Source organism: Chlamydotis macqueenii, chromosome 17 (assembly GCF_036417535.1).
Source record: "Chlamydotis macqueenii isolate bChlMac1 chromosome 17, bChlMac1.mat, whole genome shotgun sequence".
Classification (NCBI taxonomy): domain Eukaryota; kingdom Metazoa; phylum Chordata; class Aves; order Otidiformes; family Otididae; genus Chlamydotis; species Chlamydotis macqueenii.
This window is the reverse complement of record NC_141572.1, coordinates 14,521,637-14,546,602: the sequence shown is the minus strand read 5'-3', so window position 1 is coordinate 14,546,602 and position 24,966 is coordinate 14,521,637. Positions and strand designations below refer to the sequence as shown.

At 53.1% G+C, this 24,966-nt stretch overlaps 2 protein-coding genes across 13 annotated transcripts in view; one reads left to right on the top strand and one right to left on the bottom strand.

The window, feature by feature from the left end:
- Nucleotides 1-1,750: 1,750 nt before the first annotated feature.
- Nucleotides 1,751-19,243, top strand: LOC104476111 (acyl-CoA dehydrogenase family member 11). 4 transcript variants are annotated; one of them, XM_086761847.1, is made up of 15 exons: nt 1,751-2,077; nt 5,446-5,678; nt 6,286-6,385; nt 7,206-7,323; nt 8,179-8,321; nt 8,423-8,572; nt 9,112-9,206; nt 9,481-9,580; nt 10,996-11,136; nt 11,542-11,634; nt 12,012-12,119; nt 16,999-17,170; nt 17,394-17,460; nt 17,741-17,914; nt 18,791-19,243. In XM_086761847.1, exons 1-14 carry the CDS (start codon nt 1,793-1,795, stop codon nt 17,880-17,882), a joined length of 1,947 nt encoding a protein of 648 aa, XP_086617973.1. In that variant the 5' UTR covers nt 1,751-1,792; the 3' UTR covers nt 17,883-17,914; nt 18,791-19,243. The 4 variants fall into 4 exon arrangements, with proteins under 4 accessions (XP_086617973.1, XP_086617972.1, XP_086617974.1 ...); XM_086761846.1 differs by lacking the exon at nt 18,791-19,243 and having other exon boundaries at nt 17,741-18,267; XM_086761848.1 differs by lacking the exons at nt 16,999-17,170; nt 17,394-17,460; nt 17,741-17,914; nt 18,791-19,243 and adding an exon at nt 15,222-15,656.
- A 3,130-nt stretch (nt 19,244-22,373) lies between these two features.
- The window catches only part of MTMR3 (myotubularin related protein 3), a 79,379-nt gene continuing 76,786 nt past the window's right edge, over nt 22,374-24,966 (bottom strand). For all 9 annotated transcript variants that reach the window (XM_086761118.1, XM_086761120.1, XM_086761122.1 and 6 more), the window contains one exon: nt 22,374-24,813. In XM_086761118.1, the coding sequence (XP_086617244.1) occupies nt 24,642-24,813 (172 nt within the window). In that variant the 3' untranslated portion in view covers nt 22,374-24,641. The remainder of the gene's footprint in view (nt 24,814-24,966) is intronic.

Sequence of the window (24,966 nt, the reverse complement as noted above, 5' to 3'; positions counted from 1 at the left end):
TGCAAAATTATTAATATGTTAAATATTTTAGGAAAGTATTTTTTACTCATGATTGGCGAAGCACTGTGAGCAGGACCGGAATGCAACTAAAACAGACAAGGGCATTATGCCAACTTGAGGTTATTAGCTAAATAAAGCTGATTTCAGTGAGCCAGGGAGATAAGAAAACATGTTTTCTTAACATGCTATGTTTCTAATTGAGTCATTGAGCAAAGGAAACATGACTTAGAGTGGTTATCTACCCCAGCCCAGCTGCTTCGGTACAGGGCATCCTCCGAGGCTCCGCCGCCACCTTGGCCAAATCCACGCTTGCTCCAGGCCTGCGAGAGAGGAGAGAAGGTGCCAGGGCTCTCCACAGCCCCTCCGCCCAGCCCCTCTGTCACCCAGCATCACGAAATCAGCATTAATCAGGAGAAATCAAATCTATTGCAGGCCTAGCAACCCCCACCCCTCCCCGGGCCTTCGCCCCCTCAGCCCCGCGCCCACACACTGGCTGCCCCGCGTGGGATTTCGGGCCATGCGAGGCTACAGCAGGCCCTAAAAAAGCAGCCATGGCTCCAAATGCAGCTTTTAAAGTATATATATATATTTTTTTTTTTTTTTTTCATTCTGTTTTTTGGAGTTGAAGCTCAGGCCTGAACTTCAGGAGCCTCCAAGCTCCATGTCCAGGCCGCAACCCCCGAGGGGCGGCCTCCGCCTCTCCCCTGCTCGGGCCTGGCGGTGCCGGTACCTGCGCCGCCCAGCCCCGGCCCCGCGGGCTCCCCCGGCCGCCCGGGCTCGGCCGCTGCCCCGGGTGCCCCCGGCCTGCGCGGCGCTGGCGGCGGGGGCGGCCCGGCCTGGCCCGGCGGCCTCCCTCCCTCCCCGCACCCCCCAGGCCTCCGCCACGGCGGACCCGGCCGAGGAGAAGCCCCCCGCGCCGGGGCCGCTTCAAAAGCCCGCGGCAGCCCCGGTGCTCACCAGGCAGCACTGGAACGGGGCCCAGCTCCGCGGGGATGGCTCCGCGACCGCCCCCAGGCCCTGCCCGGTGCTTTAGTGCGGGTACAAGCACGGGACTCCGGGGCGGTTTGGCGGGGGGGGGGTCACACCCACTTAAAACCACTTTAAAGGAAAATACTGTCTTTATCAGCGTATCAACCTGGATTAGGTGCAGGTTTTACATTGCTGAAAGCCAGAAGACACGTTCTTAGAATATTCTGGTACTTCCCTAGGGAGAGGGAAACTCAGTATAATCCCGACTCAAAGGCATCAGGGACTTTATAAAAAGCAGATTATTTTGGAGCTAGTGTCACAGCCCCAGCAAGGGGGATGAATGCTGTGTTTCACCAGTATCTTTTTTACATAATAACCTGCCTAAACCATTTTTTCCCATTTCCAGGAGTTTTGTTACCCTTCAGATGACAAAATGTATTTTTTCCCTCTCATCTCTACCCCGTTATCATGGCAGGCAGTTCAGGGGATGCTGGCGGGTGCAGCCCACCCCAGCTCCCCCAGCTCTGGAAACACCGGTGCGCTGGTGGCGATGGTTTTCCCGGCTGGTAGGGGAGGACACGGTGTTGTCCGAGTACTCCTCTTTTCCCAGGCTGTTTTCTGATCTCTTTCCAAAGCCCTTTTCCCTAGTTCGGTTGACAACAGCTGCTGGAAAGCTCCTCCCCGAGGGAGGGGAGAAGACATCACAGATTTTCCAAGAATAACTGCCTGACGTTCAACCAAAACAGGACTGGTGCTGCTGTCAAGCAAGGAAGGATCTGGAGGTGAGAACTCTGGCGTGACACACTCGGGGCTTTGCAGGACCATGTTTACCTGTTGCCCGCCTTGGTGGAGATCCAGCGCTACCTGCAAGCCGTGGCAGTCAGGTCGCTTTCTGCCTTGCGCCTGGCCGAGTTGTAAACCGATTGGCACAACCACGGGGCAGGTGCAACAGGTCGGCACGCAGGAGAAACAAATATTAGAAGATCTGGAAATGCCCCTTGCAAGGAAAGAAGCTGAGACCCTGTTCCAAGAGCAGCCTGAGACTGGGAACCAGTATTTGGAAGATGCTTTGCTTCGGAGTTACTTGAAAACTCACCTTCCTCCAAAGGTCTGGCATGCACGTTTGTGTTTCTGTGTGTATGCACTACAATTCTGGCTAGGTCCCTGTTTAAGACTGTGAATTGAACATTTCTCTGAGCCCTTTTGTGCCTTTGAGCATTTAACTTGGGGGAATTTATCAGCATTCCTTAAAACTTTCTCTCTTTGAACCAGTGCAGGGGTGAAAAATACTGCCAGGACATAAACAGAAAGAGAAGGGGCTTGGTGGGCTCTGGTGACTGGGCTGGGTGTGGCAACAAGAGTGGTGTTTTGGAATTGTCGGTGTGGGTGTTTGTTGTCTGGTCATCCAGAGTAAGAAATTTCAGAGAAAGGGAAGAAACTAAGGTGCTTCCAAACTCTGCTGTGCAAGTCCACTTCTCTCCCACTGGGGAAAGGGAAATTCATTTCCAAAGGACCGGGGCTGTTCTCAGTTGAGCGCTCAAGAGGATGCAAAGGCCTGGTGGGGTTTGCTTGTTCTCAGCACAAGTTGTTTTTTCTGGGTTGGTTTTAGGCAGCGAAGGCTCTGTACAGATGCAGGGGTGCAGAGAGGTGGGGTAAGACCCTGAGCTGTGGTTCTTTGAGTTCCAGTCCTATAGGAACCCCTGGGAGGAGGTGGCTCATCCCACTGTCTGTTCTCTGCTGTCACCACAACTGTTTCCCACTTTTCAATGACCAGGTCTCGTGGAGCAGAGTGTAACTCTCTCCATAAGTTATTCCAGCAGAAGCAATGCAATGACCTGTAAAGCCACCGGGCAAGTAGAGGGACAGAACTGGGCTTTCAGGGACGCTCCTCCTGCCACTGCTTGCTCTCCAGGTCTGTGAGGCCTTGCAGATTTGAGGTAGCAAGAGAGTGGTGGCAGCGTTGGGAGTTTGCTTTTGTCACAGCCATCTCGAAAGACAGGAATGAGTCCTGTCTAAGCACCGCTGCAGCCTTCTTGCCAGAAGAGAAGATGGAGAAAGGAGGATGCCTTTGGGCAACTTGCTCCTAATCCGCACCTTTGGAAGAAGCGTGATTCAGCTCTCCCGAAGAATAAATGGCTCAGTCCTGTCTTTCGCCAAGGTTGAGAGCTGCTTTCCACTCCTTCCCCAAAGAGGCAGAGCGACTGCAAAATCTACCAGAGAATCAGCAGCATCTCCCTTACGTTTCTGTGCTTGGTCCCAGCGGGGCAGTGTTGCCTCACGACTGAAAGGGAGAGCCCGGTCCCTGCATCTGCTTCCTGCAGCACCCGCTTTCTGCAGCTGAGAGCTGCCTCTGCATGTGAACTCCTTCCTTTCCAGGAGAGCAGCCACAGACGCAGCGTTGTGTGTCCCACTGAAGCAGACAGGTTGTACCATTCACCTGTGCTCGGTGGTGAACACGGAACATTTTCCTGGGATGGAGCAAAAGATTTCATTCTTTGATTAAATCTGATTTTGGGAGAACACAGAAGAAAGCACCTGCTTTTTCTGGGCATCGTTGTGGAGCAGTGGTCTTCACTCCCCCTGAAAATACGTCCTTTACTATAAAGGATCATCTGTTTGCACGCTTGATGTGCAGTAATTTGCACATTTCCAGTGCATTCATCCCTGGGACATCAAAGGACAGGTTAGGGTGAATGAGACCACCCAGCAGATGCTGCTTCGGTAGCACCTTCAGCCCTGACCCTGCTGGTTTACAGCTGCCCTCGCCACATCCTGCTGTACGTTTTTTGGAGTGCCCAGGCTGCCGTGTGTTACATTCAGCAGTGACAAACGTAGGAACTCTGATTTTGTTCTTTTACCTTGGAAATAAACGTGTTCACCTGGGCAGCACGGTGGTTTGTAAGGCTAAGCATGGTCAGGCCATGAGCAGTCAGATTTGGGGTTTGTTTTAGCGAATGTGGGTGAGGTGAAGGGACTGTCGTAGTTTGACTTCACTGTGGTGTGCTGACCAAGAGACCTAGTCAGTAAACTGATATTCTTCTGCCCACAAAAAAAAATACAACAGCTAAACAGGTTCTTGTGCCTCAGGGATCAGCAGAGTCCGTGAACTTTGGATTCTTGGGTTACGCTTCTAAAACAGCCTTCGCGCTGTTGCCAAGAGATAAGCACTGGAGGCATGCACCCATCCCGGCCGAGCTCCACCAGCAGCAAACAGGAGTGCAGCGTGAGCTCTACCAGTTCACAGGGCTCCTGTGGTTTGAAACCCTGACTGTTTCACCGTTCACCTGAAGGAAAGCTGGCTGGTCTGAGGACGGAGACTTCCAGAGTAGGAACTGGACAGTGTGTGTTGGACCCTCATTACGCACGCTGAACGGCGGAGTGGTGAGAGAATCAATCCTACGGGATGGAGCCTAATGAAAAGTCAATACAGAGAGAAGCAGGGAAAGGAAGAAGCAGTGTTTGTGTTTCATCAACAGCAAATTAATGTGGTTTATAATTGCACCATTTTGGGTACAGTAACCACAGCATTTACCTCTACAACTGTTCTATCGAGGAGGAAATGAGCAGCAAAAAATATTCCTCTGATGAAAGATCTACTTCTGTGACCCTCATTACAGTCTTGGGTGTATTTATGCTAACGAGGGTCCAACAGCGCTAGGGGCTGGGTCCACCTGGACTAATTTTAATCATCTATAAGTCAGGTTGTTTAAGTCTAGACAACTTTATGAGGCTTTGGCCGCAGATGATGAAGAGCACGTGCAGAAGGCAATTTCTATCACCTTAAAACAGGTATCTGGGAGGGCTGGAATGAATCGCTGCTCTGCGGGTGCCTGTTCCCCTCCGTTAACCGTGGACAGACTGCTCCGTCCAAGCCAGCCAAGCCTGGCTGAAGTGAGGGCACGTGGATCCTTACCCAGGGCCGTTCGGGAAGCTGGATGCAGGGTGGAAATTGGAATCTGAACACCCTGGGTACCAGGCTGGCCCTCAAATGATTGCTCTGTCCCTCCTTTTCTGATCTGATAGGCAGGTAACTACGGAGCCCAGGGGAAGTTTTCCTGTACGGATGAAGGCTTTCTGGTTTTGGCAGCTCTTCCCCTGGCATTCTTCTCCAGCAGTAAATCATGGAGTGGCTGGGGTTGGGAGGACCTCTGGAGATCGTCTCGTCCAGCCCCCCTGCTCATGTGCATCTGTGTCACTCTCAGCCCTGCCACAAAAGCTCTTCTGTCTTTTGTCAAACCCAGAGATACTGCCAGAAGTAACTTGAAAAAAATGAATTTGAGGGAATAGAAGTGACAGCTGAGCACAGCTGTGCCAGCGGAGGCTGAGAAACAAGCTGTCCTACTGCATTCCAGAGTGCGTGGAAGGGCCAAGTGGCAAAAGGCCGCTGGCACCGCAGGACGATGTGGTCAGTCCTCTGCACTTCCAGCTCCTTGCCTTCCAGGGGCGTGCTGAAAGGCTCCTCTTCTTACTCCACAGGTACTGGAGGAGGTGAATCGGGACCTGGAGAGATTTGGGAACTGTCTGCTGACCAAGATCAGCCCTCTGGGGTGGGAATGCGAGTTGAACCCCCCGGTGTTTCGGCAGTATGATGCCTGGGGGCGGCGGGTGGATCGCATTGTCACCTGCTCGGCCTGGAGGAGGCTGAAGGAGATTGCGGCGGAAGAGGGGCTGATTGCCGAGGCCTACGAGAGAAGATACTCCAACTGGAGGTAACTGGGGGAGAATGGGAGTGCCTTCATGCTTTGCTGGTTATTCTTAGCAAGGTGTATTTAGCGTCTTGTAGGACTGAACTTCTTCTGTTGTGTCATGGGTAGCAGATGACGCATGGGCAGAAGCACACCTACCGCTGTACTGAACAGCAGTGTCTGTCTGCTGCAACGTTCCACGTCAGCAGTGATGCGCCGTAACTAATGGCCTACAGTGGATCGTAATATTCTTGGGTGTCACCTTCCTGATTCTGGGGCCTGGCACTTCCCCGCATGGCTCCAGCTTTACATACCTTAGTTGTAACACAGCTAAAGGTCTGGGATTTTCCTTGCAGCATCGTTGTATTCCAGCCTCTGGAGGCAGACCCACATTTCTGATTTTTAAACGCTGCCCTAGCCGGCAAGCGATGCCTTCCGCCCAGCCTTGTGCTGGCAGTCCCTCTGGGACCGAGGAACCCTGCCGCTCCTCTTCTCTCTGCCCTCTCAGAAGTGAGCGGTCTGATGCTCACCTGTCTTGGCTGTATTTTGTTCCTCTCTTCCTAATCAAAATGTTTTATCCTCTTGCTGCTGAACTGCTGCATAACCTGTCTGTTCTCACTCTCTTTCCTAGCCGACTGCATCAGGCTGTCAAACTGTACTTATTTTCAAGCTCCTCTGGCGGTTTCAGCTGCCCGCTGGCCATGACTGATGGGGCAGCCAAAGTCATTGAGGTATGAGCTCAGCTGGTCTCCGCGGGCACAGCCCACGTCCTGGCAGCGCTGGTTACAGAGCAGAGCGCTGGCCAAGGGTGGGGGAGAGCTGATCTGCCATCTGGCTCTGGGCACGGCCCTTCCTTGCTCCGTGACTCAGCTCTGTCTCCCACTGCCTGTCTCCTTCCATTACAAACTCTTTGTGCCCAGGCTGGCTTTGCTGTTTCCCTGCCACACTGTGTGCAGTAAGGCCATGGCTGCAGGTGAGACCTGTGGCGCTGCAGGGAGTTGGAAAGGTGCCCCGTGTGTTTTTGCTACGAGATAGTTTGTGTTCCCGTTCCTTGTGTGGAGTGGCGGTTAAATGTGTCGGGCCAGACCCATACCTGATGTAAATTAACCAAGCTAGCCAGACCTTCCCAATCTGAAGACGTGGCTCTGCGTCTCAGCGACACCCTTTGCACTGTGTCAGTGGCTATGTCGGATGCAGAGAAAAGCTAGCCCTGGGCATTTTAATTCAATAACAAGGAAAAAAAAGCATAAGGCAGTGACCTCTTCCTGCAGCTCTTTGGGTGCTGGTGACAGCCTGTGTATATGTGCATACGCCAGTACCCTGGCACACGTGCTGGTTTGAAAGCTCTCTGTCCAGATGTCTAGCGGTGCAGAAATCCGAGGAGGATAGGGATGCTCAGCACACTCCTTTGCGACACAAACCTGCAGTTTCTGTCTGCGCAGTGCTCCAGCAGCGCTGCGTTCTGAGCCTAGGACGCACCACTGGTAGTTAAAGCAACTGTCTCATTTCGTCTACCAGGTTACGATCGCTTTTTTCCCTCCCCCTAAACAGTCACTAGGTATTCCTGGATCTCTGAAAAACGCTTTTGACCACCTGACATCCCGTGACCCCGAGAAGTTCTGGACCTCCGGCCAGTGGATGACCGAGCGCAGGGGAGGCTCTGATGTGGGTACGTGTTGTGAGGTGGGAAGCAGCTGCAGCAGCAGCTCGATGTGTTAGCGCAAACTGAGAAAATGAAGGGCATGGGGAATTTAGAAAGCCAGGTAGCTGGTTTAGGAAGCTCAGCAGAAGTCATCCAAATCTGAGCATAGCTTAGCATTTTCATCACCAGAAGGCCTAACTTCTGTCCACCGATGTGTGCAGTACACACGGGTAGGTACAGAGCGGTGTTCCTTACACAGATAACACTCACGTCTCGCTCTGTAATCTAAACCTCGAGCAAAACACTCGGACCCATCTCAGCTGGGACTGTGAAAGTATCCTTGGCCTTCAACTTCTATTCCTTACCTGATGTTAGAATGGCATGATGGGCCAGGAAACCTCGGAACTTCGCTGCGGAGACAGAAATGTGGAAGGGGAGTCACCTGCATATGAGGACGTTGCAGTTGGTTTCCCGGTGGGAGAAGCGAAGGGGCCAGCTGTGGAGTGAAAGGCGTGCATCCTTGCAGGACTCCCAAGCCCATAGCACTCCGTTGTTCTTGGCCGTGGTGTGGTAGCTCCTAAAGAAACGGAGGTGCTGGATTATACACTGTGGTGCATTCTGCTTACAAAGCACTGCCATTACCAGCTGTTAGCCCGGAGCAATCGCTGGAAAGGCTCGCAGTTAAAGACAGTGTATTGCCTTTTTAGCACTTAACTCTGGCTGCATTTCATATCCAGGGTCCGTGAAAGAGCTTAGCAGCTAATCCATACTCCATCCTGATAGCAAGAGGTGACTTGAAAGAGCTGCTGCTTAAACCGAAAATCAGCATTGATTGGTACAGAAGTTGCCGTAACGCCGAGATGTTATTCTCCTTTCTTGCAGCTAATGGCACAGAGACCGTGGCCAGAAAGCAGGCGGATGGCACATATCGTCTCTATGGTTTTAAATGGTTTACGTCGGCCGCTGACTCTGATGTGACATTAACCCTGGCCAGGGTAGCGGACGCTGAAGGACAAGTGAAACAGGTCTGTTTGATGGTGGAACCAGGTGAAGGAGCAGGGGCGTTTTTTTTCTTCCCTCTTTCATTCTAATGAAATCCGCTTTGCGTGCCTTTCAATGACCGCAGGGTTCCAGCGGCCTGTCCCTGTTCTTCCTGAAGGTTCGAGATGAGGAGGGGAAGCTTAACAGCATCCAAGTGCAAAGGCTGAAAGACAAGTTAGGCACGCGGCAGATGGCCACAGCCGAGCTGTGGCTAGATGGAGCTAAAGCAGAGCTAGTACGTAAGGTTTCACCTTCCTCTGGGGACTGGGCTGGCTTGGCACAGCAGAAAACTCACAGGGGTTTTGGCAGTGGTACCAACTGAAGAAGTTCTCTTCCACCTCTCTGGCTGGCTGTTCACTCCACAGAACCCTTCACCAACGGGGCTTTGTGTGGGACAGAGCTCAGGGAAAGACGGGAGGGAAGGAAAAAAAAAATATGTAATTGTAGGCTGGTCATTTCCCTGGTCCGGTTGCAGTGGCTCAGCTGAAGAACAGTTCTGGGAAGCATGCAGGTAGGAACGGGCAGGAGGAACCAGAACTGATCATGCTGACGTGGTCTCCAAAGCCGCCTCTCTGGTCATGCCACAGACTTGGCTACAAGGAGACAGCCATATTATAAAGCAAGGAGATCTTTGTGGTGCCTGAGGACAGACAGAGACAGAGCAGATGGAGAGACAGGCTACCTCTATCCATCTGTTGACACAACTGTCACTTAGATACGCGTCAGCTTCCAAGGCTGTGCCAAAGGCTTACATCAGGGTTTGTTCTTTGGCAGATCTCTGCAGAGGGTCGTGGAGTGGCCTCCATCTCCAACATGCTGAACATAACTCGGATCCACAACGTCATTGGTGCAGTAGCTTCCATGAGAAGGTGAAGGCAGCATGGATCCCACCAGAGCTGAAGGAGCAGCTTATCAGGACAAGGGGACTTTGCAATGCTCAGCATTGCGGCTGATTGACATCTAATGCCTTTGCAGGCACAGGTCTGGAAGCCAGCAGTGCTGGAGAAGGTTGGCCTGTGGGTGGGTGACCTAGGCTGGCATGCTGCTGCTGAGCAGGGTTCTTCCAGTGGGGTGGCTGGAAGGGAAAGCTCAAAAGTGGGAGACTGCTGGTCTGACTGCTCTCCCTGGGTGTGTTCTCTCTAGGATGATCAGTCTGAGCAGGGAGTACGCCCGTCGGCGGGTTGCCTTTGGGAAGCTCCTCAAGGACCATCCCCTACACGTGCAGACCATAGCTCGGATGGAGGTAAGGCTTCTGGGTGCCGAGCTGAGCCTCTTGGTGAGGAAAGAGGGCAGGGATCCTCAGCTGCTAACGAGTGTGAGCACAGCCAGCCTGCCTCCGTGTGCAGCAGCAGGATGTAGCAGCCTGCTCCTGGGAGATGTGTGCAGCAGGGGAATTGCCATATTCTAGTGGGATTTGATCTGACAACAGAGCTAGCTGCTCTTCCAGACTTCAGGTTATCCTAAACAACAGTTACCTGGGAGCTATCCTGAGAGGAGTGCCAAAGTTCATGCATGCACCTGCTATGATATGCCGTGACCTCTGAGGTTGGTCATTAGCATCGGAGTCCAAGCGTGACACCACAGCCTCCTAAACTGTAGTTAACAAAACTCTTGGACAAGACTGGTACAGTCTCATCCACCTTCCCTGGTAGCTCACACACCAGGAGATGGGCTGTTCTCAGCAGGCTTGAAGAATTCCCGAGCAGTCACCATGCACTTTGGCTTCTGAGAAGTTTGTCTTTCACTGTGTACCTGCATGGTGCTCATCACCACAAGACACCAAGCTGGAGTACAGCCTCTAGATGTGAGTGCCATCTAAGGCAGTGACAAACACGGGAAGAGAGAGCAGCATGAACTGGCACTCTGGCTCTGGGCTTTGGGAGGAATTTCACGTGTGGGCCTTCGCTTGCTGCAGAACATGTCACGGTTTTGCCATAACGCTAAGCTGTAGCAGCTCACTAAATCCAGAGGACACTGGTGGCTTCCCACCCCTACTAAAACTTCAAAAAGAAGGCACACAGTTCTCCTCCCCTCACCCTCCGGGCACTACTTCTTTCCTTAAGTGGTGTAACACCAATGCTTGCCGTTGGGCTGCAGTAGGTTCATGCAGATTTTTAAAACAGTATTTAGAAATCCTCTCGCAAGGTGAGGGAGAGGGAAGGGGGTCAACATCTGTCAAACATAACTTAAAGCTCCAGCATCTCTCAGCCTGTGGCCAGAACTCCACCTCTGAAAGAAACACCAGATCCTGTGTAGTCCCACAGCACATCATTGTGCCCAGGGGCTACAGGGCTCCGTATCCTGATGCTTCCCAATCACAGCTTGCCAGGGAAGCAAGGTGTTCAGCAAGAAATCTGTCAAAGACCTTGCAGATCCTGGTGCTCAGAGGCTGACCGTCAGATATGCGGTCTCATGTCCCTTACCTTTGGAAGGATGTGGATTTATGACCTGGATGCCTGATAGGAGCTTTGATAAGGCCTGATGAAATGGCATTGCCCCTTTCCTCATCCTGGATTGCAGTGTCCAAGAGGGCAGCTCCAGATTACCGTTAATTTTGTGCCTTGGCCGGTCAGTGGTCTCTGTCCCTGAAGCTGTGGGTCTGTATCAGCCCGAGTCAAAGATCCTTATCAGTGAAGCTCCCCACTTCTCTGCTTGCAGGTGCAGACACGAGGGGCGTTCCTTCTGCTTATGGAGATCGTTCGTCTGCTTGGACTGGTAGAAACCGACATGGCGAGTGAGCAAGACCAGCTTCTCTTGAGGCTGCTGATACCAGTCGCCAAACTGTACACTGGGAAGCAGGTATGGAACAACCAGTTTGATTAGCCTGGAGTAGGGCTGCATTACGCACGTTAGCACCACACCGTAGGCAAGTAGAAGGTAAAGACTCCCCTGGACTAGAGACACGTACTCCCACCTACCAAAGCAACCCACAGATTTATCCTCACCTAGAGAAGCCTGTGCTGAGACAGCCTCTCCCTGGATCTTCTCCCAAGGTCTGACTGCTCCTGCAGGCCTTCTCTCAGCGTTACTCAGTCTTCATTCCCCGGGCTGCTCCTCCTGCAGAGAATGAGCAACCTGCCTCAGCAAACCAGTGGGATCCAGTCAGTCCCATCCCAGCAGGAACTGCTGTGTGGTGTTAGAGGCTTCTGGCCACTCTTTCGCCATGTTCAGTGTGGATCATATCAGCTCTCTGCGTTTTTGCAGGCTTCTGCTGTTGTTGTCGAGGCAATGGAGAGTTTTGGAGGACAAGGCTACATGGAGGACACGGGCTTGCCAGTCGTCGTCCGCGATACTCTGGTAAGAAAGCAGAAGGAGCTCCCCTGTGTCACCGAGTCCCCTGTACTCCGTGGTTGCCTGCTAAAGACATATTCAAGGGAAAACGCAGCCCTCCCCAGACTCACTCCAGGCAGGGCAGCTCTTTCCTCATGGCCTTCCTGCTGAGCCCAGCCATGACATGATTTGTTCTGGTGCTGGGATTGTTTCCTTGCTTGGTAATGGAGCTGGGATCCTTGCTGTCACCACCACCGCTCCTTTCCACTGCATGGTGAGGCAAGACACCTCTGGAGGTTTCCCGGATATCCCTTAGCTCTTTGTTTCCTCACGTTCCCCTTTCTTCATTGCAGTCACTCCGAAAGGCTCCTTCACGCTCTTCCACAATCTTTTCTGGCCCACAGGTGCTGTCCATATGGGAGGGAACAACCAATATCCTGTCACTCGATGTGCTGCGGTCCCTCACCAAGAGCCAAGGACGGGTGATGGCTGTCTTCTTCTCCACAGTACAGGTGAGCCCCCATCAGCTCAGCCTGATTTGCCACCTTGGCAGAGTCTTACTTGGTGTTTCTGCTCCCAGCTGACACCGGTAGGGAATGCGACCAAACCGAAGGCTTTAGACAAGCATTCAGGAGGTGTCTCACAACTCTGCTCTTTAAATAGCACTCACAAAAGCAGAACTGTGCAGAAATGAGCAGGCAGTGCTCATTTTGGGATCCTTGTGTGCTGCAAAAAAAAAATGCAGATGCTTTCATCTCAGCAGTGACGAGTTTTGCATTGCAGAGTTCCTCATGACAGGTACTGATAGAGGTGTATTTTTAATGTGAGAGAGAGACCTTCCTGAATCCAAAATCATTGTGTGGCTTTGTTTCTTACCTTACCACAAGACTGCTGAATACTAACCCTTCACTAGGGCTACCTACTGCATGATGACTTTCTATTTTTATCCGACTGAAAAGATGGACAGAGCCAGAGGAATTCCATTGCTGCCTCTTTAGATTTTCCATTCTCTGGTTTTACCTGCAGGCTGCTCTTTTAAAGGTGCTCAGATGCCAGGCAGTCCCGGAGAGTTCAAAGCAGCTCGGAATTTCATGGAGGGAAATGAGCATCAGCTGGCTTGGCGCGTCCCGTAAAGGGAGCCGGGAGGCGGCCTGAACGGCATGGTCGGTATTGCAGGGGTGTCCTCTCAGAGATGAGGTGATTAATCCAGACAGAACAATCCAGATTACATTAGCCCAGATACAGTGAGGGAATCCCGGGCATCTGGAGCGCTGGATTTGACCAAGCGTAGCCTTCGCGTTCTCATCCAGACCCCAGAGGAGGGAGAGGTCTGGGTCCCTGCGCTCCCGGCAGCATCGATAAGGGGATCAAGAGCCTGAGTCCCTCTCACCAGTGGCTGCAGTTGGCAACTTCCGTTACATTTCACACCCCAACTCAGCTGTCTTGCGCGCAGAGCACCTCTCTGACCTCCAGAGAGGAGTGTCTTCTCACCATCCTCTCAGATAACTTTTGATAAAGGAAAAAAAATACCTCAGACAGTTTGGCTACCAAACCAGAAACCCAAATCTGCTCATAAGCAGGACCGAGCACACCTGCTGATTAAAAAGCCAAGATTGCTTGGCACACAGAGGTCCAGCTGTGGACAGAAAGCAGCTTAGTCTGACACTGAAGGTGGTGGAGGGGAGGGGGAAAGGAGTGGGTGGTAGGCTCTGAAAATTCCTTGGGGAGAAGGCGGCCTCCACAGGCTCACGCTTAGGCTGACAGAAACAAATACCCCCGAACGGGGCCATGCTGCAGTGCTCGGAGCGCCTCGCTGGTGGAGCTGGGGGCCCCTCCAGCTCCCTAACAGCTGGATAATCAGAGAGGCACTAAAGAACGCAGCAACGGGATTCCGAGCAGGTACCTGCACTGCAGTAGCACCGAGTGTCGAGATTTATTAATTAACGAGCTCATCATAGCTCTTGCACTCCCACAAATCACGCTGTATATGAGTCTGGAGAGCGAACAAGCGAGCGCTGCCTTGAAAGGTCTCCAAATTCTGGTAAGTGCCGTTGCGTTTGCTGTTCATGTCACGCTGCGGCTGCCTCCACGCCCACAAAGCGCGGTAACAGGCTGAGCTGGGAGCGCGCTGCGGATGCGCTCATTCTGGATGTAATAGATCGTGCTTGGCAAACTGAACCCGGCCGTATCCGAAAGCTTTTCCCTTACGCCTTCGGCAGCCGGGCGCTGGAAAGGCAGCCTGGGGGTATTTCTGCAGAGTGCCTCTGCAGCAGCAGGCAGGAACGTGTTGAGTTTCTACACCACGATCAGAGTTTCACTCACAGGTGATAAAAAAAACCCTCTTTTTGAGCTGCAGGTGTCCTGATTCTTTTGGTCTCTGGGAGTCTGGCTCATTTTGAAACATCCTTCCCATTCCCATCTCGCTAAATTATTTCCTCTAGCGAGGAAATAATTTAGCCCTTCATAAAGGGATTTTTACTGCTCCAATCCATTTCCTTTTTATTGAGGCGCACAAAACCAGTACAATTGATTTTATGTGCGTCCATCAAGGCTCTCACTTTGCAGGACTTGTGCTCAATGGCTGGCTGCTTTGGAGAAAGCAGCGTTCGTACTTAGCGCCGCACAGCACTTTGTTCTCTGAAGGTCACAGCTCAGGGTAACTCCCCCACCAACCCCACAAATATTTTGGCTTTTACTCTGCGTCCGTTGCCTCTGCTGCTGGTGGGACAGCCAGCGCTGATGGTGCTGTGAGCTAGCAGCAGGAGCCTCACATCATAATTCTCCTCAGGAAAAGGAAAATACAGGTGACATCCTCATCCTTGCACGATGTGATTGTGAGAAGCTGAATTTTTAGGGTTCTTGATACCAGGCAAGTTTGTTACAACCCCCCTGCCCAGAGGGAATGAGTCAGCAGAGCCTCAGGAGAACACGTAGGGAGAAGGGCGAGTGTGAGAGCGGGCCCTGGGCTCCAGCTCAGCCGTGCTGGGAGTTCCGGGAGGATGCTGCGCGGGGGCACTCATTTCATGGCATACTAAACATTTATGAGCTGGCATTTTGAGCCAGAGTGTTGGGTGTACTTCAGAATTCAATTACCATCTGAAAAGTGACGCTGGGACAGCGCCGGGGAGTTATTTGATCACTGCCTTTTAGTCACTTCGGGTTGGATTTGGTCACGGTTGTGTTTCTGAATGCCGATCCTGCCAGCACCTTGCAGAGCTCACAGTCAGGTGTCTTCTGCGTCAGGAACGACTGCGTGGGGCTGAGACTCCAGCTGTAAATCAGACACACAATCTGAGACACGTGATAGTGTTTTCAGGTCCTTTTCAGACCGTAACCACAGCTTTAACGCAGCAGGAAATAAATCTAGGTTATTAAAGTGAGCCTGCGGATTTGCTTGGAGCATTCATATGAGAGTCGTGCTGCTCGCCTTGGTTTGGATGTCCTTCCTGCTGCTGTGTTTTTAAATACTCAATATTTTCAGTAAAAACCACTCTGACAATCTTGCTTGGTAGCTCGAGAGCCAACAAATGAGTGGCATCTCAAAATTCCTCAGTAAAAACCAAAGGAATCAGCAATATTAGAGCTCTAAAGCCCTTCTGCGCTCACGATTTCAGTCAGAGAAGAACCGTACAGCGGGCACAGCGGCGCCACGCGCGTGCGGCTCCCCGCCGTCGCTCCCCGCGGGAGCTGGAGCCGATCAACATGCAGGGGAGAGAACAGGAGCTGCTTCTGCCTCCAGCACCGGCCCCGAAGGAGCTCACCAGCCTCGAGCTCTCAAATGCAGGGGAGGATGTGGAAAATCCCAGCCTGAGCTTTCCAAAGATTCGGTGCTTTTGGGTTGGAAAAGAATAGAAAAAAAATAGAGAAGTGTGAACTTATTGGAGAGCAAAGAGAACACAATGTCTTTTTTCTCCCCTGAGGCTAAAATGATGCTTTTATTTTCCTGCTCTGTAGCCCAGCCAGGCAGCACAGGACGTCGCCGTTCGTACGCAGCCGTTGGCGCGAGGGAGCTGACAGACGCGCGTGCGGCCTCGCCGCGCTTGGCCTGAGCGACGCTGCCTTCCCCCCTCGCTGTGGGGAACAGCTTTCTGCCTTTGGGGTCTTTGATCCTTGGTAGCAACAAGCTCCAACCTCCTTTAAAAGACTCCATCGGCATTCTGTGGGCATGGAGGGTTCTTTGGAGTTTTACCTTGGCACGAGACCGGAACGCTGTAACAATGGTGTTTGTACAGCACGTGCTGTGAGTGTGCGTGTCCCGCTCTGCCCAGAGCGCTGCCTCCGCTGAGGACGGGGTTTTTCCTGTATTCCCAGTCAGAAATACTGGCGATGGCAAGGCGGAGGGTGTCCCGCGCGGAGGCGCCGCAGGAAACGCCGGGTTCAGCCTGCGTGGCCCACAGCCCTGCTGTGCAAACAAGCTGTGTTTTCACGTACGAGCGAGAAGAGCTGCGCGATCACTTAAGCACCGAAAGCCTCAAAAACATAAAAAATCAGTTCTGCGCAGCAGAAACTCACAGGCTTTAGCTTGATAAATAACCTGCAAATGAGACTAATTAACGAAAAGCATCTCCTACCACCTGCTACGCTACTTACATGTGTAACGCTTCCTTTTTGCGATGCTGTCCGAGGGAATGCTCGCGTTCTGCTGCAGACTGCCAGCTCCGTAGGTTGCGGGGACGCTACGGCGGCGCAGGAGGCTCTGGGCCGGGCCCCCTGAACGCGGGCAGGTGCCTGGGGCGGCCACCGCCCAACGCCTCCTTTGCTGCCGCAGGGTCCGGAGGTGCTGCCGTGTCAAATAGCAGCTGGTTTAGACTCTCAGCAGAGCATCGCTTGTGCTTTCACAAGATGTTTGGGAGGCTGGAGAGACAGCAGCGTAGCTAGGCCGGGGGGGCTTTTCGGCACGGTTAAACGTCTGAGGTCCATCTGCAGAGAGCTGCTCTGGTCCTGGGGCCTTCCACTCTGACACCACTTGCAGAGAGAAGCACCTTTAAATCGGAACTTTCCTGCCTGGACACAGCTCCAGCATCATCAGGGAAGTAAAAACAGAAACCCAGGAGAATTAGAACCTGGGATGGGTGTGCAACTAGAGAGAACTGGGGATGTGATCTGGTCCCCACGCGCCGCCGGAGAGCCAGCAGGGAATCAGCAGCCCGCTGGGTCTGGCTCACAGGAATTCTGTGTCCTCAAGGCAAAGCTGTGAGTTTCCTTTTGGCGACGTCCCCGTTCCTGCTGCCGCGTGCTCTCTGGCCGCTCCACCCACGGCAGCACGAGTTCCGGCCACCCCGATTTAAGCTTTTTGTGAGCAGCTGCCGGGCGCGCTCAGGATCTCAGCAGCCCCATTTCCTCACAGAAGGTAAATACACCGTCATTTTTCCTGTGATTGTTCCTTTGCAGAAAAAACTGGAGCTGGCATCGAGCGCCGTGAAGCTGGACCCCGCTGTCAAGCACATGCGGGACGCCGTCGGCAGTCTCACGCGGTTCACGCAGGCGGCTGGTTCCAAGGGGGCAGCGACCATGGAGCTGGCGGCAAGAGACTTCTCCTACGCCCTAGCGAGGATCTACGCAGGTAGTTGGAAAGACAAACCACGGGTTTCAGACCGGGAAAGGGCTGGGGATCTGTCCTCCAACAGCCTGGTTTCACACCCTCTGGGTAAAGGGGAGGTTTTAAGGAAAGCTCGGCCCTCACCTTTCAAACGGAGACAGCTCAGCCCGGCAAGTGCTGTTGAGAAGTAACCACCCCCACTTTCCGTCGGAGCCCGGGAATGCTGATGTCTCCTCCTCTTCCACAGGAGCCCTGTTAATTGAACACGCAGCCCGCCCTGACGCTTCCGCTGCAGACGTCTCCGCTGCTCGAAGGTAGGGAAAACCGCTCTAGCCCTCGCCGGTTTAGGCGACTCCTTGTGCGGTGCAGCAGGCTTTGCGCTGCCTCGCCCAGCGATCTGACCCCCTGCCGTGGTGGGACCCCAGCTTTGTCTCATTGCAGACCGAGACAAACTCAACGTCACGGCTTTTCCCTGCCACGGGGAATCTCCGTTCTCGCAGCGATGAGAGGAACCCAAACTGGGCAGATCTGAAGCTGAGACCAGCACCGTCTGCGTAATGGGGCTCGGACAAACCGCGTGTGTTTTCTGTTCAGGTGGTGCAACCAGGAGCTGTGCCCTGTGGCCACGGAGTTTGAGAACAGCAGCTACGAGGCAGAGGCAGCGCTGGCGGACAGCGCGCTGGTGTACGAGGGCAGCCCGGCTGGCAGCAGCGGGCCCATGACTCCCCAGAGCTAACTGGGAAGTTCAGCCCGCAGGGGAAACAGAAGGTAGGTTGCAATCAAAAAAAAAAAAACCAACCCAAAATCCTCAGCCACGGTGGGGACATTCCACCAGGGCCAGACCAAATCCTTCCGGAGTGACCCCCGGCTGCACCGCCTGCTCCAGCCTGGGACCCGCTGCCTTTGCACGGCTATTTGCCCGCACAGCCGCAGCCACCGAGGCTCGGCCTGAGAAGCTGAGATGTTCTTACCGGGTTTTATGCAAAGACCAAGTGACCAGACAGCGATAATGACTTGAAGCAGCAGCTCTTCAGGTGCCAACTGGTGTTCTTTTTACAGAAAAGCAACCAAAAACAAACTGGAAGTTATTTGAAGCCTGTTAAATACAGAAAACCACCATTTTCCCTGTTCACCCGCTTGCTTTTTCAATGCCACAGGCAGTCTTCCACCCCGGCACCTGCCAGGGACGGGGTTTTCTTCCAGGGCAGCCTCTCATGCCCAGCGTGGCTGAGGATGTTTTGATTTGCCCTTTTATGTTCTACTTTTCCCAAACAAACTTTGCTTTTACTGTAAATCACCCCGGAGCAGAGGCTTTGCCTTCACATGCGTTGCTGGGCGCCCGGTCCCTGCGAAAGCTGCTGACTCAGCTCCACGGTCAGCAGAGACGGGTGGGAAAACCGTTCTGACCCGACCGCGTTTCGCACACGGGACGCGGTGAATCGCGATCTGCAGCTCCACGAGCCGGCGGCGGCAACACCAACGCTGCTGCGCAAAGCTGCTGTGACAGCTACGGGGAGGAGGTAACTTCAATTACATCACTCGAATTACATCAAAACTGTACAAGTTGATACTAAAATTAACAAACCCCCCCATTTTCTTGATTTTTCCTTACCAAAGTTTGTTTTTATTCCCTGTGACCTCCAGAAAGCTTATTCATTCCCTGTGCGTGTGTCCTAACGATGCTGCAATTAATACCGACAAATTCTGACGTATGTTTTAGATTGAGATCCCTTAATCCTCCACCAAACACCTCAATATTGACTGCGTGCTTCTCTTCACCCTCAGCCCGTCAGCCCACCTGCTTGATATTAGCCTGATGACTAAAAGTTTCTGATTACAAAGTTGTTAATCACAGAAGAAAACCACTACTAGAACAAAGAGCTGGACTGTACAGCTGCGAAGGGCTGCAGCAGCTCCGGGCTCGCTCTGTCCCGACGCGGGGAATCGCAGGGCTGAGCCGAGCGGAGCGTCCCTCAAATCACACAAATGCCATTTAGCCGGACCCAGCAGCAAAGGGCTTTCCACCGCAGCGCGGCGCTGTGTCCGTTATGCGCGCATTTCAGTGAATAAATAATCTTTGAGTCTGAAAAATCTCCTACATCGCTGTAGTTGGTTGGTGTCCAAGGCCTCCCAGGTGTCAAAGCACAGAAACATGCTGTGCTGTGTAAAAATCAGGAGAATGGGACAGGGAGAGAAGAACACGGGGCTGTAACGCAGACGATGAGGGCGGCAAAGTCCATCCCCAGGTGGGACGGGTGGAAGGGTCTGACGGCAGGCGAAGTACAACCCAAAGTGAAGCTCACCGTTCGCAGAGCTGCTGCCGAACCACGGGGATCTCTGCCCTCACCGAGCGCTCGTCTCCAAAGCAGCAGCGCCTGCCACACTCACCGCCCCTCTGGGATTTCAGATCGCCTCCTTCTTCTGTATTTTACAGGGTTTTTTGAACAGCAGGATTACTTTTTTTTCTAATCTACGAGCTATAATTTGCCTAAAAATGAGCCCCACAAACTAGAAGCCCCGCGAAGCACCGACACAGAAAACACAAGGGACTGTAAAATTGTCACTGTGTAGGAAAATGACAAATTTATTCAGATCTAAATATTCACTCTGAGGCTACAGCAGAATAAATGCTCTTACAAACAAAGCAGCACTGGGGTCTAACACTTCATCCTGCTGCTGAACAGCTCTCTGCTCTCATAGGTTTGCACGGTTTAAAACATTTAAATGTTCTTGAAGTAATTAATCAAGAATCAGATGTTGTTTTAATACAAAGTCCACCAAAAAGAATGTACAATCAAATGCATCACCTGTTGCCACTGCAAGGTAAAAATCATTTAATAACATAACTACGGGCAATCGGTTTAAAAAACATATTTGTTAAATAGTAAGATAAAACTTTAGCAGCATTTGAAAAATTTGAAAGTCCGAAGAATACGGTAATCTTACATCCCAAACCGCAACGATCCGAGCTCCAGCGCCTGGATTTCCAGGTATGAATGAAGGGATGGGAATTCGTTATTCCTCTGCCCAAGAAATGGCGCATCAGCACGCGTAGCGACGGACAGACAGACACTGGTACGTTCTCCTTCCCGCGCCCTTGCTCTAGTGCCGGTGGATTCCCTCTTCAACAAAGAGCTGAGCAGAATTGTTAGAAAAAGAAACTTCCCGCTGCCTGGGCTGCGCCTGCTCTGCGCAGGGCTGAGGCGCCCCGGCGCGCCGCTGCCCTGTGCTCCGGAGAAAACCAGCAGCAGGTCGGCAAACTCAGCACTGCCTGAGCATCTCCTTACAGGTCCACCCCTGACTGACCGCGGACACTCTTTTCTGAAAATCCTGCATGGAGTAAGTCAGGATCCATTAGAGGGACAATTATAGAATAACCTTAAAATACCTGCACGCCCCGGCTGTTAACCGAGCTCTGAATCTCCTCAGCTGTCCTGCGCGTAGCTCTTCAGCCTCAGAAGAGCTGAAAACCTCACCCAGCGTGGGCTCCGTCCCGCACCGACAGCCTTTCCTGGGGAGCAGAGCAGTTCCTGAAGCCTTCTCCCCCTTCACCGCCCGATAAAAAGCCTTTGGTTTCCACCCTACGTGCTGCCGCCATCCCTCACCCGTACAGTTAAGCTCTGCTCGACTGCCTGCTGCCCAGCGACTCCCGTGCCACCGCGCTGCAGTGCTTGTGCCACCTCCGCCGGCAAGGGGAGGCTGGGCTCGCTGCTCTCCCACCCCGGGACGAGAGGGGCCTCCGGCTCAGATTGTCTGGTTCCTCGGCCGCTAACACTACCTGCAAGGCTCGCGATAAGCCGCGCAGATTGCTTTTTGCGCAAGGAGATTGTTTCACAGGGTATAAGACAGCGCTAAAGCTGCGCATGGCGATAGCTGCTCTTGTGCTGCACCAGAAGAGGGAAGGACGGTCGTTAGGAAGAACCGATCACCGGGAAATGAGCTTCCACACAACATCAGCTGCGCGCTACAGCAGAGCTGCCGGGGCGCTGACGCCCCTGACATGAAGCCCTTCTGCACGAGAGCAGCTTCATGCTACGTGGAAGTTAAACATTTCTCCTGTGCTCTCTGAGCGCGGCGCAGCGGGGTTTCGCTCAGCGTTTCCAAAGCGGAGAACAGCCCAGCAGCGCGGTGTCCGGGCTGGGAGCACCGGTGTGCACAGGACACCGCGCTGCGGCGTCAGGAGTTACTGAAAGAGCACAGAGAAGGAACTCGGTATGAAGGGAGCTATAAAAAAAAAAAAAATAAAAAAAAATTCTGGTGTGGAACTGAAAAGCTGCTGTTCCTTTGCGCGTTCTTGAAGCTGCACGTACCACCCAGCTGCAGTCACAGCTCTGCCCAGAACCTGCACTTTTATTTGATTAAATAAATACCGCACAATTGTAAAGCAACTGCATACAAAGCCTTGTGATGAGAGCAGGCCTATCCCAAAATAATCCCGCAGTTGCTCGAGGAGCTCTTCAGTCCCCCTGAGAATTCGGACAAATCCTCTCGCAACTTCAAATGGGTGAGAAAAGAAATAACTGAACGGAGCGTGAGCGCTTGAGCACACGTGGCGGAAAGGAGCAAGCAGCCCTAGGAGAATGGGAATCATCGGACCCTCGTGCAGGACAAACAGCAGCTGAGCTTTCCACCTTCTGGGAGAAGATGAGAAGATACTACACCTGAGCGAGCTGGGTTTGCTCCCAGAGAGCCACGGCTCCAGCGCCCAGCAGTAAGGCAGGAAGCGCGCGAACAAGAGCCCAGCTCCCATCTCCCCACCGCGCGGCAGGGGAAGGGAGACGCCGAGCTTCCTTTTCCCAAACGTCACCGAAAGCAGGGCGAATTCCCTGGGCTGCTGCTACATTTTGGCCAACGTCACCATCTCAACGCTCTGAATGAAGACGGTCGGTCAAAGGGAGAAAGACAAGCGAGGCAGGGAGGCAGGCGAGCTCCTACGCAGCTCTCCAGCCCCAGAAATCCGCGCCGAGTACTGACGGGGCCTGGCCGTGGGTGTGGTTTGTATCTTTTCCCCCTCCCTGGGATGCTTCCACCAGGAAAACCAAGCTTAATATTTATTTTTTTCTAAGTTTAGGAGCAACAGATTGTTGTTCCTTGCAAAGACACACAGTGGAAAGGCCTGCTGCAGCCTCCTTTCCAAAGGCCTTGGTGTTTCTGCGGAACCTCAAACGCATCCTCTACGAAGGACGGGAAGGAAAAATAAAAAATTAGAAAGTGTGTTAGCAAATGCTCCCATGCAAAAGTCTAAACTTTATTCACTTTTATTTATATATTTAACAATTCTAAAGTATTTACTTCTCGCTTTGACAAAAATGAAAAATATAGGAGCACTTTCCTCTCTTTAGGAGAGAACGGTTATATACACAGCTATGGAGAGATACTGCTTCCTCCTTTACATACAAAGAAAAATAATATTAATAAAAAAAGTGCTTCGTTGATCAAAAAAAGACTAAGAGCTGCAAGCGTTTATTCACACTGTACATCCCAGACCCCCGAAACCCGTATCGTAACCTCTTGGCACCTGTCGTTAGGGGCTGCAGAGCCTCAGACTCACTGCTGGCTGCCTGTCCGCACCGCAAACCCACGCCGCTAGCGTGCCGCACCACCCCACGGCCCAGCCTCCCGCTGCCCCTCCGCCACGGGAGCCCTGCGTCGTCCTCGTCCCGCTCCAGCGCTCTCTGCCTCACACAGAGCAGCAATGCCTACGCCTCTGCTCCAGATCTGCACTGCTCTGCTTCAGCGACAAATATTTCCAGGTACAGCCGGACTGCAGAACCCATCTCTCCCTTTGCTCTTCCCTCCTGATGGTGTGAACGGTTCAAAACCCGTACCAGGGCGGCGCCAGACCCCCTCCCGCAGGGACGCAGGCGGCTGTGCCACGCCACCCTCCCGGACATTCATTTTTGTCCTGTGACTCTTCAGCTTATGCCGCAGCAGCGTAACGATCCTTGCAAAACGCGTGGGAAGTTCAAAGTCAAAAATAAAACACCTCGACATTTCTTTTCCCCGTCAGACCTGACAAATATTCCCAGATGGTTTTCTCTGTGTGATACTCGCTTTGGATCACACGATTCCGGCATCCCGGGGAAGGGAAGCGCTCCTTTCCCAGGGTTTCTTATATTTTCAGCTTTTGTATCTTAAACTCTCCAGTGCTCCAGCAGGACTTCCTCGTTCTTGGGAATATCGCAAGAGAAGTCGTAGCTTTGGCTAGGCAACGTCTTGTGAAGCAGGAGCTACATTTCCTTCGAAAGGAAGAGAGGATGAGCACCTAACGCTCGTTTAAAAACACATTCAGGAGATTCACACTTCAATGAGGTGCCTGAAATGCAACTCAGCTTAGGACAGAGGGGAATCCGGGACATGTTTCAGGTCTCTACACAACCCCCAGGCAGGTTGTTCCTATCTGGAGCACACCAAGCACAGACTGGAAAAGGGGACGACATCCCGGGAGCATCAGGGACCGAGCCCAGCGAGAACACCGGCGCGCGGCAGCTGCTCTTCCGCCGGTTTGGATTGTCTCATTAAAGTGCGAGTCTGAACAGCACGACGGGCTGTTTGTGTGAACCACGACAAGCGCGCTGCTCCAAGAGCAGCTTCGCACCGCGCCAACCATCCTACAGATGGGCAAGGACAGAAGTCGAAGGTCTTCCACTTTCCCACGCGATTTTAAATAATGAATTGCATTTACGGAACTTCAGAGAGGCGCCCGCGGGAAACCCACCTCGGCTCGGCAGCCGGTTCAATCCCCTTTTCGCCTCCCGCACACCAGCACGCGCTTTCCTTTGCCAGCGCTGGCCAGGTGTCCCCGCTCCCCGCCGCAGCGGCGGGGCTGACGGCAACAGAACAGCCCGATTGCGTGCGCGAGTCCGGAGCCGCCCAGGACGGTGACCCGCGGCCGATCCCCCTCCGGGCAGCGAGGGTGACTAAGCCCGCTCCAAGAACAGAGAGGCGGAGCGCTCTCTTGGGAAGGAGATTCCCATCTCTTCTAGCAGCAGCAGGTTCCCAAACAGCGGGTTCGTGTTTGGGAGTCTCAGGAGTGATTGAAAGCACTAGCACTGACGCTACAGGTACTCAGGCTTTGCAGGCTGGCTGGGCTGATGCCCCTCTTCTCCCTTCCTCCCCAAAATTGTCTGTCTGCACAGTTCAGCAGTGGGACAGTGAAACACCAAAGGGAAACTGGCTCTGGCGCCAGCTCCCTTCCCACTTCCACAATCTTCCAGCAAACAAACAGACACATATATATAATTATATATACACACACGCACGCGTAGACACATACACACAGAGAGGGCGGGAGGGAAACGGGAATAGCCAGGAAAGGAGAATCCCACAATCCAGCGGTACGTCCTGCAGGTCTGTCCCGCCGCGCAGCGTTCCACGCCCCAACCTCCAAAGTGCACGGCTCCCGCATCCTCCCAGCCTCGGCCCACTGCGAATCCGCCCGTCCGTTGGGGAAGAGTCGGCACGGCTGCTCCCCCGCCGCTTCGAGGCTGGGACTTTAATTTGACGTGGCAGTGATGGGTTTATCCAGTTCGAGGTCAAGGCTGGAACTGCTGGGGTGCAAGCTGCTGTAGCACGATTTGCAGACTCGGCTGGGTTCAAAGAGCTGCTGGCTGGGAACGGGCACCTTCTGGTTACAGCAACTGGAGCAGAACACGTTTCCACAATTCCTTGCATCAGGAACAGAGGAGGAAAAGAAAAGATTAGGAGCAGTTTGATGAAGTTACCCAAGCGCTAATGTTATCCCGGGGTCAGCCCTGGAGGCTGCGCGGGCTCCTCCCCGCGTGCCAGGCTGCGCGCAGACAACCCCCAGCGCCTGCGCC